The sequence below is a fragment of the Microtus pennsylvanicus genome, chromosome 11 (genome assembly GCF_037038515.1).
Source record: "Microtus pennsylvanicus isolate mMicPen1 chromosome 11, mMicPen1.hap1, whole genome shotgun sequence".
In the NCBI taxonomy this organism is placed as follows: domain Eukaryota; kingdom Metazoa; phylum Chordata; class Mammalia; order Rodentia; family Cricetidae; genus Microtus; species Microtus pennsylvanicus.
Window position 1 is genome coordinate 88432849 of NC_134589.1, and position 14975 is coordinate 88447823.

Below are 14975 nucleotides of genomic sequence, written 5' to 3' on the forward strand. Positions count from 1 at the left end.
CTTTCTCCTCAAGCCTAATAATCCAACTACGAGGGTTTAGGGAGGCAGCTGCCTTTCTGAATTCATATGTATGCATTAAACCCATGTGTTCATACCTGGGATGAGAGACATGTCAGACGGAGTCCCAGGGCAGCTGCCTGTCACCAAGGACGTGGGTGGCCTCATCCTGAGATGCGACCTAGTACGATGTGATTGAGCCTCAGTTTCTTTATCTGCAAACTGGGGTTTGGAAACGATATCTGCTAAGTGCCAGCAGAAGCAAGGGCACACAACTGGTCCTCAAGGCTTGGCATCTGCATGCTGAAGATGACTGTGGTGAGCAGTGTGAGCGGGTGGAGGGAGCCTGGGTCCTCAGACAGGATTGGCCGTGGAGTGGGATGGAGGAAGTACTCATCGTGTGTTCACACCAGCCAGCTGCCCCTGAGGTGCTTTTCTCAGTGGTCTGGGGGGGGGAGGTGCATTTACGAAGTCACCCACATGTGGATACATGAAACAGTTGCACCCTCCTCCTCACATCTGTCTGTGTTATCCAGCCCTTCAGTCTCTGCAGGAAGCAAAGGTGAGAACTTCCATTTTCTTCCCTGCTCTGCAGAAAAATTCTGCTGAGGCTGGTCCTATAAATATGAGTATAATTCTTCTTCTTCTTCTTCTTCTTCTTCTTCTTCTTCTTCTTCTTCTTCTTCTTCTTCTTCTTCTTCTTCTTCTTCTTCTTCTTCTTCTCCTTCTCCTTCTCCTCCTCCTCCTCCTCCTCCTCCTCCTCCTCCTCCTCCTCCTCCTCCTCCTCCTCCTCCTCCTCCTTCTCCTCCTCCTCCTCCTCCTCCTCTTCTTTTTTTTGAGACAGGGTTTATCTGTATAACACTTCTAGCTGTCCTGGAACTAGCTCTGTAGACCAGGCTGTCCTCTAACTCACATAGATTCACTTGCCTCTCCTCCTGAGCGCTGGGATTAAAGCATTGTGCCACCACCACCCAGTGAGTCTATTTATTCTTTTCCCAGGCCTCGTGCAAGGTAGGGGGCCTAGGAGGCCTCATCTGGTTTTGAGTTCAGACTCCTACTCTCTAACCACATAGTTATCTGTACCTGGACTCCTCTTCTTCAAGTTAAAACATTCATATTTGTTTGTGTGTGTGTGTGTGCCTATGAAAGCACCCCCCCACCCTATGTCATAGTGCACATGCGGACATCAGAGGACATCTTTAGGACTTGGTTCTCTGCTTCCACCAGGAGGGTCCCAGAGATTAAACTCAACTCATCAGGCTTGACAGCAAAAGCCCTTTTACTTGCTGAGATGATTCACTGGCCTCCTCGGGCTTCTTTGTCTGCAAAATGGGAACAGTAATTGATACTGTGGGCCTTGGGGTGGGGTAACGCTTGCTCGATGGCCACCGGGATGCCTGGCATGCAGTGTGGGCACTGTGGCCCTGCAAGCTGTAGTGAGGAAGAGCTCCGGTCTGGCCTTGCAGTGGTAGCCAAGCATTGTGAAGGAGCCGGCGAGCAACCCCGCATGTGCCAAGGCATGGAGCTGATGGCAGGGGCTGCAGTGCCAGCCTGAAAGAATGGGCGGCACGGGAAGGTGACAGCAGAGGGAGCTTTGAGAAGCCAGTGGGGATGAGGGTGGTTATTTCCAGGCCAGTGGCAGAGGATTCCTTTTCCTCTTTGTCTTGGTGGCCCTGGTGGGCACTTGGCCAGAGGTCCTGGATGAGGATGTCCTGAGAGGTGGGGCGGGGCTTCTTCACCTGGCTTCCCTCCCGCAAGTGTGAAGCACAAGCAATGCCAGCACCCCCGCTCCCCCACTCAGTTATCTCTCTTTACGCCTCACATCCAGGTGTCCCAGAAATAACACTGCTCAAGTGCAAGCCATTTATCTAAAACCTTTATTAATGCTTGAAGAAGAACACAGGGTGACAGTGTCCAGGCCCTGTTGTCTAGCTTTGTAACAGAAGCAGACGCTGACTTAGTAAGCCCGCGTGGTGCCATTCTTCCTTAGGAAGTGGATGCCAGGAGCACCGTCTCCGTGTTGTTGCCGAGATGCCATTAGCCAGGTTCAGAGCTCATGCCTAAGGACGGACTGCAGCCCTGGGCCAGTGTCTCCTTTTTATTCGGTTCTGGGTTGTCGGCGTTCTGCTGTCTTTGGCCCTCTCGTTTTAGAATAACAGGGCTATTTATTGATACAAAGGAGAGGTGTGCGGATCATCTCGTTAAGATTCGAAGCTCAAAATAAACACTGCGACGTTATTTGGAGACCCACATCCTTCCGAACAGGAAGGCTCCCAAGTAACTGCGTACGAAGCATGAAGCCTAGGGAGGACTGTTCTCAACAGCTGCCTCGCTTACATTTAGACTGGGCGAACGCCTTCAGGAGGTACACAAGAACCTGGACAATTTTGAGCAAAAGGACTCGAGAGATAAATATATTCTGTGTTTCTAATCACATGAGGGACCGTGAAATGACATCTTTTTTTTTTTAACTTTTGGAGGGGGAAGGGACGACAAAGGCATGGACATACACAACAGAGATCGGTTGGTGTGTTTGAAGGAAGCGAGTTTATGCCTTTGGGAGGGGGGAAGACACCGAGACAATAAATACAAACGACAAATATTTACAGCAGAAACAAATGGAACATCAGTAGGTGACTGCGAGACACTGATGAACTCAGTCCAGACACTGGTGACAAAGGAGTGGCCGAGCCAGGAACGAAGGACGGTGTGAGTGATGTAAGCAGAAAACAGTCAAGGTGCCACACAGACACACCCAGCACCAGTGCCACCATCTCCATGCATTTTCCGCGGCAGAGTCTGGCATGCTGGGCCTCCTTCCTTGCAGGCAGGATCGGATTAAAGGCATATGCTCCTCTATGCTCTGCAGCCCCACATCTTCCTGGGGGATTCCCAGCGTGTCACCAACCCACCCCTCCCCAAATAATTTTTTTTTTCAAGCATAGCCTATATGAGAGATTGAGACTGGGTCCTGCGCATTGAGACACCAGCCGAGTTTGTGGATGTGCTCTGAGAACGGTGGCTGTCCCTGGCCTTAGGGGCCTTCCAGAGAGAGAGAGGGTAGGATGCATGTTTCTCATCCTGCTCCCTAGAACATGGAACATGCAATGTACGGTCTGTGAGCCTGGGGAAGAAAATCTTAGTGGAACAGAGTCAACCAAGCCCTTCCATTTGTGTGGCGGAGGGCGCTTTTGTGCTGCCACGCCAGAGCTGGCTGGTGGCAACAGAAACCGTGTGACTTGCCGAATGGAAACTCACTAATCACTATTTGGCCTTTCATAGAAAAAGTTGGCCGAGCCTTGCTCTCAAGACCTGGTCCAGGTTACCCCCTACGCCTACAGCACCGGCTGCAAAAGCAGTAGCTGTGACAGCCCCAGAGGAAGAAGATCTTAGCGCTGCACTGACACGAGTCCCTTCTCTCCTCTTTGGCCTTCCTTTTGTCCACCCACCTCCTTCTTGCTAAATTTCCACGTGGGCTGTGGAAAGCCCTGTCTCTTGGAAATGAAGCTGTTTGCCCAAGTATGCAGAGGGTGGCATTCCCCAAAAGCAATTTCCTTAGTGGTCTCCATGCCAGTTTCTCTTCTCCCTCTTTCCGGCATGCAGAGACTGGTTTCCAACTTGGCCACATGGATTCAATGTACAGGCTCATAGGACTTGGTTGAGGTCAAGTTGAGATAGCGAAAGTCTAGAAAAAGGCTGTCAAGGAAGGGACCCCTGGTATGTGCTTCTCCCTCTGGGGATCTGTCTGTTTCGGAAGGAGAAGCCCATGTGGGGATACTGCTGTTTGAGCTCTTCTTAAAAGAGAAGTTACAAAAATTTACCCCCCAGAGGTGGGCTGGGGTTGATTTTCTTCCTGCTTTGAGCTGGTTCTGGTGACCCAGTTGTTCGATTTGAAAGTCATTTATTTAGATGCCAGACAAATCGTCAATGGATTTAAAACAAAAGTAAAATTGAGCTCTGAAGCAGTGGTCAAAACAGACAGCCACTCCTTCGGTGCCAGACAGAGCAATGGCTCAGAAATGACACACAGATAATGCAGTACCCCATGTCCTTTCCAGCAGCTATGAAACACAAGGTCCCAGGCACGACACTAAGCTTTGGTTTGGCATCGAGCATGGCTGAGTCCTGCATCCTCTCTGCTCCTCCTTTGCCCTAACAGCCACACTTCCCACTCACTCCTGCCCCAGAACCCAGCTACCCTGTTCCCTGCAGACAGCACTGGAAACTGTAGGGCAGGGCCTGCCTAGCACCCACGTGTGGCCCCTTCCCTCCCCATCTGACCTCCCCCCAACAGAGCACACCTTAGCCACCCACTAGCTCCCACAGACCGAAAGGGACAAAGCCACAGGCAGACTCAAGGCAACACTCCCATGAATAAGCTTACATAGGTGCCGATCCACAGGTCAGGCACCTGAGACCTCATCTCACCTGTTCAGACACCTGCATGAAGTCCACAATTCGCACACATCCTGCGTGTGACATCCCCTCTTTAATGTAAAATGTTTTGGAATGTCCATAGATAAGGAAATGGACGGCCTGGAGGAAACTTTCTTGGCCAGGTTTTCGTTTCACCTCCGGATGTCGGAATACTCGGCCTGTTCATCTTCCCACTCGCTGCTCCCAGAAGGTCCCTGGGCGCTCTGGCCACCTGCTCCGCCTCGGGCATGGGCATGTGGGTGGCTTTTGCTTCCTCGCTCACCCTTGGCGCCTCTGCTGGCTTCTGATAGGTGGTGGCCTGTATCCCGGTGGTGAGGCCTGGGTAGTTGGGCCCTATCTGCCGGGGGCTGATGCTCAGGGACCGCAGTGGGAGGTCTCTGTATGTTGGAGGTGCAGAAGCTCAGAATGGAGCACAGGCCTCCCCAGTTCTGCTCACACTGAGCCTGGACGCTGTGAGTGATGGCCTCCCTCACATCTTCCCCGCAGGTCAGCAGCAGATTCACGAGGTCCACATAGGGCCTAGAGATTAGAGCAGAGAGAGAAGGACTGAGAATGGAGCATGTTCTAAGGGGCCCTGTGACAAGAGACACTGCTTAACTTGGGTTCGGTGAGTGATCTTTGCAGACTAGGTTCCATGGTAGGGAATGGCATTAAGGCAAGTTCCTGCTTCTCAAATAGGTGTAGCGCTACTGACAGTGTTGATACATGGGAGGAAAGCGGAAGGCCAGGGCATTAAGGTAGGCATTTCAGGCAGAGCAGCTGTGTGAGTGGAGAGGAAAGCAAGGGTGTCCTGGGCACACCCAGGCTACAGGAGCTGGTGAGCTTGGCTGGAGTGGAGACGATCTTGGCCAATGGTGAAGGGTCTTCAATAGTAAATTGGTATGTGTATGTACTTCCAGTGAAGAACCCAGGAAGTGTCGGACTAAGGAGTTCCTGAGCAGCTGTCAGGAGTCCCCATGCTTGCCCATCACAGGTGGCATTAGTGAGGGTCTCCTGAGGTCACGTTCCCTACCTGTGTGCCCTGACTTAGGCTTACAACAAAGGGCCTTTATGAAAGTTGTTGGGTATGTATGCCACGGTCTGGGGGAATCTGAAACGAGATGCGCTGGGGAGGGCCATTGCCCTATAGTGTCATCTCCCTGTGGCTTTCCCTTTTCGGTCAGTCAGGGTCCCCATGTCCACAACGAGAGCAGCTCTCTCTGAAAGCAACACGGCCCATTCTGGTCTCAGAACTGCATCTCCACCTGTACCAACGACCTCGAGTTGTTTCTTAGCCAAATTGCTGGAGGACTCACTCCAGGGGACAGAGAAGCGTGCCCCCTCTTTAAATTGATGGGCCTACCTACGGAGCCCCCCTTAACTCTCACTGGCCTTTAAGATCCAAGAGGATGTGGGATGCTTTATGTGACTTTGTGTGGCTAACTAGAATTAAGTCCTGGACAAATGTGCCCATGACAGACAGCGCCTGCTTCCACAGGGAAATCGCTGTGGGATGTGCAGCCATTTATAAGGAGCAAAGGTTCTCTCCTGAGGTGTGACTTGAGACTTGGATGACCATCCTAGGGGTCTGTGTAATCTTTCTCTGCAGGCTGGCAACCTTGGCTCTGCAGAAGAAGCAGCTTATGTTCTAAGATGTGCGGCATAATCAATGCTGTTGTGGCCATTCACTCCCCAGGTTGGAACTGTCCTTACTTTGAGGACATAAGAATGAGGGATAGGGAAAAGGAAAGTCCCCTTTGGGAAATCCTAGGCAAGGGAGGCCTGGCCTGGGCTGAGGACAGGCAGAAGGGATGTTCTGGAGCTGCGTTTTGAAGCCTACTTGATTCCTTTGGCATCACGGTTTGTGCATGGCTGGTGGGCAAGGCGCTCAGCCTCTTTCAAGCAGGCCCAGGCTGCTGCTAAGGACAGTGTCTCTTGAACACTCAGAGGAGGAAGTTATAGAGAAAGGGATGCTGTAAGCCGTTCATGCCCCCTCCATACTTTGAAAACAAACGCTGCCTTAGGAAGCTCAAATCCACTGAGGCCATCTGCAAAATGGGAGCAAAATGTTTGGTCATTTGCTGGCTCTATCTGGGATTTCGAACTGAGTTTCCTTTATTCCTTTAAGTGTCTAGCTTAAAAGATCCTCCCAGGAACACACAGATCTCTCTGGGGTCTTCTCCATCATGGTGTGCGTCTGCCTTTGAACCCTGGACCTGTAAGATGGACACCGGCCTCCTGAGGCAGGACTAGTCCCCCTCTCCTCGGCTTGTTCTGTCTTCTCTCTCAGGGATGAAGCCGAGCCCCGTGGGGAGGGCGTGTGTGGCCAAGTAAATTAATCTAAGCCGTGCTTTGGGTTGGCACGGTGCCTTCTTAGGCTGCAGGCTGAGCCTGTCCGATGACAAAACCCAGCACTCAACTGAGTGTCAGCAAGGCCGAAGGAGGGGAATGTGTTTGAGGCTCCAAACCCCTGACGGCTGCCAGCACCCGGTGACAGGGTGTGCAGAGGCCAAGGGAGACTGGCCACAGCTAGGGGGAGGCAGATGATAAGGACAGAGTGGGGTGGGCAGGCAGCGGTGAGAGGGGCAGCTCGCGGCAGACTGGACCTTGCTGCCACCCCTGCTCTGGCAGAAGCACTGTAGAGGAATGGGGTGGTTTGGATTCTGCACGGCTGACTTCCTCCTCCTTAAAGGGAAAGGCAAACTTGGCTCACATTCTCTTGTTTGTGACTGTTGCCACACACTCTGAGATGGCTTTCTCGGTATGTGGGGGCTGAACGGATCCTTTAATCAGTTAAGCTGGTTGAAAAATTGGGAAAGTTCAGCTTGAAGTCGAAGCTGGGCATTGCATTGCTGCATGGTGCTAGGGGATGGAGGTTTTCAAGGAGCCAGAGCTTGGCACAAACTCAATGCCCAGAAGTCCTGGCTTAGCAGCAGGAGGAGGTCCCGCATGAGGCCTCCTGGCAGTGTTCTTAAGACACCCACACCTCTGCACAGGGTGGACCACCTGCTTCGGCAAAGCAGGCCAGTGTTGGCTGCTATTGCTGATTCTAAATGCTGTGGGAGACCCGTGAAACAAGAGTCCCTGGCCTGGAGGCCATGTTCCTGTGGAAGAGGCACTAGACATCACAGTGCGCTAACCCTCCCTAAATTCTAGGATGGGGCATGTGTTCCCCAAACCTGAAAGGCTTCCGTTTTCCCAAAGACCTTTCTTCAGAAGATACTCATACTCCACACACTCCAGGAATGTATCACAGGCGTATAGCAGGCCCCCAACCTCCCACCTTGAAGACTAAAAAGTCCTCTTAAATATGCCACTGAGATAGAGGTTCCTTGGCTGTGAACATGTGCCTCTTTCAAGAGCATCTCGAAGGAAGAGACTCTCATAGTACTCTCTGGTGACAATGAGGGAGTGATTAGGGAAAGGAAGAAGACCTTGTCACATGAGAAGACTCCTGAAGTCTTAGCAGGTCTAGCAAGAACAGGAGGGGCAGGGCAGTTGGCATTCTGACCGCCGGCCTATTCCTCACAGCAAATTTCATATACAGCTCCGTGCCTGCAGATTCAACTAGCCGAGCACAGATGGACGTTTCGGAAGCAACCTGCCTCTGTACTGTAGCAGACCCTTCCTGCCGTTATTTCCTAAGCACTGTAGACTAACAACTGCTTACACGGCAGCTGCTCTGTCTGTAGGTATCGTAAGTCATCCAGAGTAGATTACACCATCGATTTATCTGAGCCTTCCTCATTCATGGATGTGGATGTGTAGGGGAGGACCTTGAACCATCCCCTGTGGATAGTAAGAGACTAGCGTACACTACCAATCCCCAGGCCGCAAAGCGGGAATCAAACCTCACAAGGGAAGTTCTTAGCTTCACTAGCCTTCCCTATGAAGGGGAGATGCGAATTTCAATCTTGTGGCTAGTCAGAAGACAAACAGGGTAATCCATGCCCATGACCAAGGTCTTTGCACACCAAAGAGAAATAAAAGACAATTACTATTGTCCATGCCATTGTTCCTTTGTAAATATTTGGAAGAATGAAAATCTGTTGTGAAGTATTAGTATGGTCCAAAAACCAAGCAATACAGTCTTTCTTTTGGAAAGGTCTGGTTGCAGAATTTCACCATGAATAATTTTATATTGTAACAAAGTGCCACAAGCTACTCAAGGCCTCATAACTGAGAGACGAGATGGCTGTCTCAGAATCTAGGCATTAGTGCCGTGAAGGGGGTATGTTTGGTAACATAACTGGGAGAAGGTCATGCAATGAACTAATGGGTGAAAGTCCCTAAAATTGTGCTGATTTGGCCCAAATGAGTCACCATGGAAAGATGGAGGTGGCTATAAAGGTGGCAGTGGTTGGCACTGTCTACTATACTGGTGGCTTCCCTTTTTGTTCTATATCTCTGTCTTTGGGGCCTGTGGACCTCACTGCCATGTTAGAAACAATGGTGGATCAATGTCTTTTACCGCTCTGCAAAATCTGGGATCCTACAGCTGGGGTAAGAGCCAAGGAATGAGATGATTTGGCTCTATCATCTTCAAGTCCATTTTACCATGCCTGTTTAGCAGACTAAAGTTTCCGCTGTTTGTTTTATGTATTCTGCAGAGTTAGAGAAGGGACCTGGGGAGCTCTGGAAGCAGAAAAAGCTGATTAGATTGGCACCTTTGAGAGCGAAGGTGCTGTAGCCACACTGCAAGACTCCCAGCGCCTAGCTTTGCTTCACCCTAACTGTGAGTGCTTCGTGCTTCACCACAGCAGAGATCAGTTTTCTGTGGTGAGAATTTGGAGGCATGAAGGGTTGATGTAAGGAACGGGCGGACATTTCATGTAACACACCTGGCCTAGTGCCGAGCACCTACACGCAGGTAAATGTTAGTGTGTACCGGCTGTTGTACTGACGCCTGTGAGCTACTTGGATCACACAGCAACCAGGACTTGGCCGTGGGGAGAATGGAAAATGCTTCTGATAGTAGATATTTTGTACTTAGTAAAAATAATGTTTCTGTTTGCGGGGATTTCAAATTTGATGAATTTCTGGGGGTTTTTCTAGCTCTATGGGGCACACCACAACTGTATCCACTTGAAGGGAGTTCACCTCCAAAAGTAGCGTCCTCAAACACATTTCCGGCCCTCAGGACCCCACCCTTGCCAGGCGACCCTTCCTCCCGTTCTCCTGGGGATGAGGGTGCTACTCACTCGTGCAGCAGGAGGTCCTTGAAGTTTATCATCTCCACCATCACGCCGATGTTCTCCTGCGCCGCTGAGCACAGGTTGTGCTTGAGGTAGCATTCCCTCTGCAACTGGAAAACCATCTCCTTGATTGCTGGACACTTCCTGCTGATGCAGCCAAATCTGTGCCGCAGGGCATGGGCCTTGCACTTCAGGGCATCCTTGATGAATGACTTGCCCTGAGGATGGAGGACACAAAAGGGAGGGGGGCAGAGGAGACAAGGTTTTGTCACTAGCCAGGATGGCATGTGCCAGTCTCAGGCTAGCACAGGGGTTTTTGATCTTGGCGTAGCGAGGCTGTGCTTGGTTTGATGTGGTTCCAGGTGGGAGGCGACGTGACATTGCTGGCATCAGGCCAGAGTGGTTGTGAGCTTTGTACACGGACAGATCTGCCCCTCTCTTCCCCAGTTGCTCTTCTAGTTTCCCTGGAATTGGGGTGTCCTCCGGGCAGCTGGGAGGTGACTGCCTGGTAGAAAATTCCCTGAGATTGGCCCTAGCTCCTTTGCCAGTGTCAGCAAGAGTACACTTCTTGCTCACACTTCATCCTGGGAAGCAGTGCTCTTGGAGCCTCCCTGTTAGGGCCGGTGCTCCAGCTCATGATCTGTCACCTCTTTGCATGCTTCCGAAAGGAACATTCTTTGCTTTTAAACTGTTAGGATTATGGTCTCTAAAAGGTCCCCCCGGCATCTTGCTTGGCAGCATGTGAGTGGGGCAGAAGCATCAAGTAGCATCCTCCCCACTGTCTCAGAGGGGTGAGGCAGCCAGGCAGGCAACATGTGGCCCACAGTTCTCCTTCCTGGCACCCTTAGCCGATTGTGCCAAGGCCAGAAGGAGGCAGTTGTCAGGATGTGGGGGCAAGCTCCCAATTTTACTCTTATCAACCTCCCTGCCCTGGAGGCACTGTTGGGTATCTACCCAGGAATCTCCCTTTAATTTCCATGGAAACAGGCTGTCTCAAGAGCTAACCTTTTTTCTTTCTTTTGTTCTTTTCTTTTCTTTTTTCTTTTTTTTTTGAGGCAGGTCTGGAAATCACTGAGTTGAGAAAGTGAACCAGTTCGGGTCGGAGGTGGGAAGCCAGCCAGTATGTTTGTTTATTTTGGTTTTCTCTTTAGAAATGTCTACAGATAGTGTCTGATGGTTGAAGACCCACATGGCATCCTTGTCCACCCTGTGGCGCCCCCTTTTCTTTGACTTTCTAGCTGGGAGCCAGATGGGCTAGGGCGGGGCTTGGCACTTTATTAAGTAGTTACACACTGAGAAGTGACTTGAAAGGGATGTCTCTAACTTGAGAACATTCTCCTATTGGCTGAGAAAACAAGATGGATTTATGTGAGGGCTGTGGCAATCTGTTTTTTTAGTATTCTTCTCTGACATCCTGTGGGAAGGCCCTTGATACGCTCCTCTCTTCCGGATTTCCTATTGCGTGGCCTAGCTCCAATTTAGGGGGCAGGGGGGCGCCACGCTTTTCTAAGGACGGCAAGGAGTTCAAAATTCTCCCTCTTCCCTCCGTTTCGGCTTTCCCTCTGCTACCTCACATCCTCCACTGTCGAGGCTGCCACCCCGTCACGTCCCTCTCTGGTTCCCAGGCCTTGCTTTGTGAGGCTGTCCACAGGATGTCAGTGGATGGTGATGGGTGACGTGTCTAAATCACACCTCAGCTGTTGGCCTCCTCCAGACTTAGTCATCAGGCTCCATTGAAATGGAAGAGGAAATTTATGAGCTATACCAGCAGTGTGTTTGGACAGGGCCGAGAACCTGGGCAGAAAGCGGCGATAAGCCCAATGCTACATGCTACTGAAACACACATTCTGTGCCGGAACCACCAGCTGGCTTATAGGTGGTTTGCCCTGAGTAGCAACTCAACTTTACCTTGGCAATCTGAGGCGGATTCAGCTCTGGCTATAAGGCAAGCGAGATTCAGTCAGGGTTTGACTTTTTGGGTTGGGAGGGGAGACTCTCTCTGCTCCTTGCTGTTTGGAGGGCGTGAATTATTTATGCGGCCTGCCCACATATACACTAGAAGAGCCTTTGCTACCTACAGCAAGGGTCCCTACCTCTCCAGCCTTATCTTCCTCATGCACTTTTGGAGATGGGGTTCTGGTTGTGCAGACACTGTATTTATCACTGGCTATGACTTCGATGTCTAGCCTGCTTTTCCTATGCAGATACAGTGTAAGGATTTGAAAGGATTTGGCCCAATGGCAACTCCAGGAAGCAAACACACTGGTGCCCTTCTCTACAACTGCAAGTGTCAAACTGCCTCAAATAACAGTACGGGAAATGGATTAGCAATCTGTCCAGCCAGTATTTCAGCCATGCCACACCAACCCGGAGTATTCTTCATGCTATATGCTTTACCTGGGCATCGAATTTTCCAGCATTATGCAGAAAAGTCATGCAAATCCCATGTAAGCCCCGGATTTCACAAGAGTTGTTCTCGAAACATTCAAACACGCCACACCCCACGTCTCCGGCGTTGACCAAACAGTGCTGGATTTCCGCTAAAATGAAAAAAAAAATTACAAGTTTTCTGCCATGCTAACAGTAAGGGCTAGAGGAAAACTAAAGGGGAAAAGGGTGTGCCAATTTCAGAATCGAAGGAGGTGAAAAAATAGAATGTCATTATTTACTACTACTTACTGAAAAGAATTGGTATTTTTTTTTTTGTAAAATTAGCCAAAAAATAACAAATATCACAGTCAGAAGTTAGGACAAGCATTTTCCCCTCCCTCTTTCTTTCCCACTTTATGAAGGTATATGTGAGAATACTCAGTTTAAGAGCAGAAAATATTTCAGCTTTTGAAACCCACAGGGAAAAGTAAGATTTCCAAAAGACCGAATTTCATGAATTATACGGCCGCAGAAGCCACTGCCTTTAAGATCCTGCTATTTCCTTCCTGACCCCAGACGAAAGCTTCCAAAAAGCAACTTGAATTCAGCTTTATGATTCAACACCTAAAAATCAAAACAAGATTCCTATTAAAGCCGTGTCTCCAAACCACCCGCATTAAAAAATGCCAGGCCAGGGAGGCTGCGGCTGGCAACAGCCTCAGAATGGAGGCAGGTGGGGGCTGGCCTTCCACCCGCCGTCATTCACTTTGGAAGTTCCTTTTAATTAGGGATCTGGTGTGAGCTATCACTTAATCCCCTAGAATCCCTGAGGCCCAGGAGCGTGCTACCTCTTCCAAGATGTCCTAATTCGTCAGCCTGAAAGGACAGAGGAGCTGTCAGGCTGCGGGAGTGCAGTCTCATGCCCTCTTGGGCTCACTCAGTTCCACGATTTAAACCAACCGCAAAATTACAACTAGGAAAGTGTATTTTGGAAGAAGGGCGGGGCTGGAGTCGAAAAATCTGTATCAGATGAAATCTAGCGAGAGAGTGAGGGGCGTGTATTTGTGGAGGGGCACCTAAACCCGAGAGGAGGCAGGGCAGGCGAGGGACCCTCGACTGCGCGCCTGGGCAACGGGGCCGGGGCGGGGGGTGGTGGCAGAGAGAGGCTGGACTAACTCCACGCGTGGCCACGGACAGGACAGCGATAGCTCACTTGGGCGCCCCTGACCCTCATTTGTGTATTTCGACTCAGCCAAGGAGCGCACGCACGCCACGGCCGCCGCGTTCACACGGCCCCAGGGGAATAGCGGGAGTGGGGGCATAAGCAAGGAGCCGAGCGGCAGACACGTTTCTTTTTCTCCCGGGAGCTGGGAAGAAGGCCAGCCCCGTGTGCTGCACGCCAGGCTCGGCGCTGCTGCTTGCCGGTGAGCAGGGCCGGCGCACGATTTGGGTCGTGTCAACATTTCTTCCCTTGCTGACCTGACTAGGAGCAAGGGACCATGGAGCGTCACACAGGTACGCTTTGCGAACTCCCTCCTCCCAAGGAAAACTTCTTGATGCCATTTAACTGGCCAGCAAAGTTCTGGGATGTCCGGCAATCTTTAAAGGAAGGAGAGTCAGTCCATGCCAGACTGGCCGGCTTGGAAGAGAAGTTCTCTGAGCGCAGGGCGAGCTCAGTTCCGGGGACCCTCGGGGCCCTGCACAGGCTAACCTGGACAAAGTGCGTCTTGCTCTGGGCCTGGCACTCTTGCTGGAGCTGGCAGCGCCAAGCGCTGCCTCGTTTCCCCTCAGCCCGGGGGAGAGTAGCAACAAGTCCTGCCTCAGCCATTTCATCACCCTGCTAGCACGTGCGGATTCCGGGCGCTCGGAGCCCAGCCCAGCCCTCGCTTCTCTCGTTCTTCCCTCTGCAAGTCCCGAGCCACCAAGAGTTTGCGCTGCTCGGGGTGAGCTCGGGTCGCTGGGTTGGGGCTAAACGCACTAGGAGCGCTGCGGGCGTGCACCGTGTTTCCTCCCCGCAGCTCCCCGCTGCAGGGCGCACGCGTTTACCTGTGTTCTGCAGAGACAGACGGCCTTTCTGCTGGGAGCTCCTGTCTTGCGGACCTTCCGGAGGGTTCGTGGCGTCGGTCCCCCGCGCCGGGTCCAAGGTGGCAAACACCAAAGCCAGGGTCACAAACTGGCTCAGCCGCTCGGCACACATGGTTCTGGGTATCACCCTCCCTCCGGGAGACCTGGATTCTTTGTGCGCCCCTCCTCCTCCTTTTCCTCCTCTGCTGCTTCCCCCCTCCTCCCACTCTTCCTCCCGGCTCGCCCCTTTCCTCCTCCTCGCCGCAGCTCGGCTAGAGGTTACCCAGCGCCCTCCCGTAGCTCTCCGGAGAGCATGTGACCAGGCCGTTAGCAGAGCCGCGAGTGCCCGGCGATGGCAGGGATGGTGCCTCAAATATCCCTGGAAGCTCTGGTGTCACTTGAATGAAGGAGTCGAGCAGGTGTTGTCCCGGAGGCTGGACCAATCCGAGACCCCGGCCCGTTTGACAACACAGCCGGGAGGCGGGGCCTGCGCCAACTACTACGGGAGGAAGCGGAGCGCCGCGGCGAGCACCCCACAAAGTTGCCGACCTGGCGCCGGCCACGCTTTTGCGTGCGTGTGTGTGAGCGCGGCCCAAGATGCGTGCGCGTGTGCGGGTGCTCCGGGGCAATGGCCGAACGGAATGAGGAAAAAAACCCAAAGAGGATGCCAGTTCTAGTTGCAACGCGAAAACTAAAAAAAAAAGGGGGGGGGGAGGGCTGGGGTGGGAGAGAGGGCGGGGAGGGTCGGTCTTTGCTGGGATCACGTCCGCAGGGGCTCGCTTCCGGCTGAGAAAGTTTTCTCTTTGGAACTCAGTGACATTGTCAGCCCCGAAGCCTGGATAGATTGGGACAGATACCTGGGCACAGAGATGGTGCGAGCAAATTGAGCTCCGATGGGAATTCCTAAGTGTCGTGAGGCTTGGCGTTTACCAA

The 14975-nt window shown here is 52.0% G+C and overlaps 1 protein-coding gene across 1 annotated transcript; it reads right to left on the reverse strand.

Annotated features, from left to right (window-relative positions):
• Positions 1-1860: 1860 nt before the first annotated feature.
• On the reverse strand, positions 1861-14671 carry Stc2 (stanniocalcin 2). The gene is made up of 4 exons (XM_075941386.1): positions 14025-14671; positions 12006-12148; positions 9615-9826; positions 1861-4953 (listed from the first exon to the last, which is right to left on the reverse strand). The coding sequence occupies exons 1-4, from the start codon at positions 14173-14175 to the stop codon at positions 4566-4568; spliced, it is 894 nt and encodes a 297-aa protein (XP_075797501.1). The 5' UTR covers positions 14176-14671; the 3' UTR covers positions 1861-4565.
• Between the last annotated feature and the right edge of the window lie 304 nt (positions 14672-14975).

What these genes read in the sequence shown, in the direction of transcription:
- Stc2 (XM_075941386.1), bottom strand. Translation starts at nt 14,175, where the DNA reads ATGTGTGCCGAGCGGCTGAGCCAGTTTGTGACCCTGGCTTTGGTGTTT. An exon ending in TCTGTCTCTGCAGAACACAG is followed by an intron (nt 12,149 to 14,024) that starts GTAAACGCGTGC and finishes TTTTCATTTTAG; the next exon opens with CGGAAATCCAGCACTGTTTG. An exon ending in CTGGAAAATTCGATGCCCAG is followed by an intron (nt 9,827 to 12,005) that starts GTAAAGCATATA and finishes CTCCATCCTCAG; the next exon opens with GGCAAGTCATTCATCAAGGA.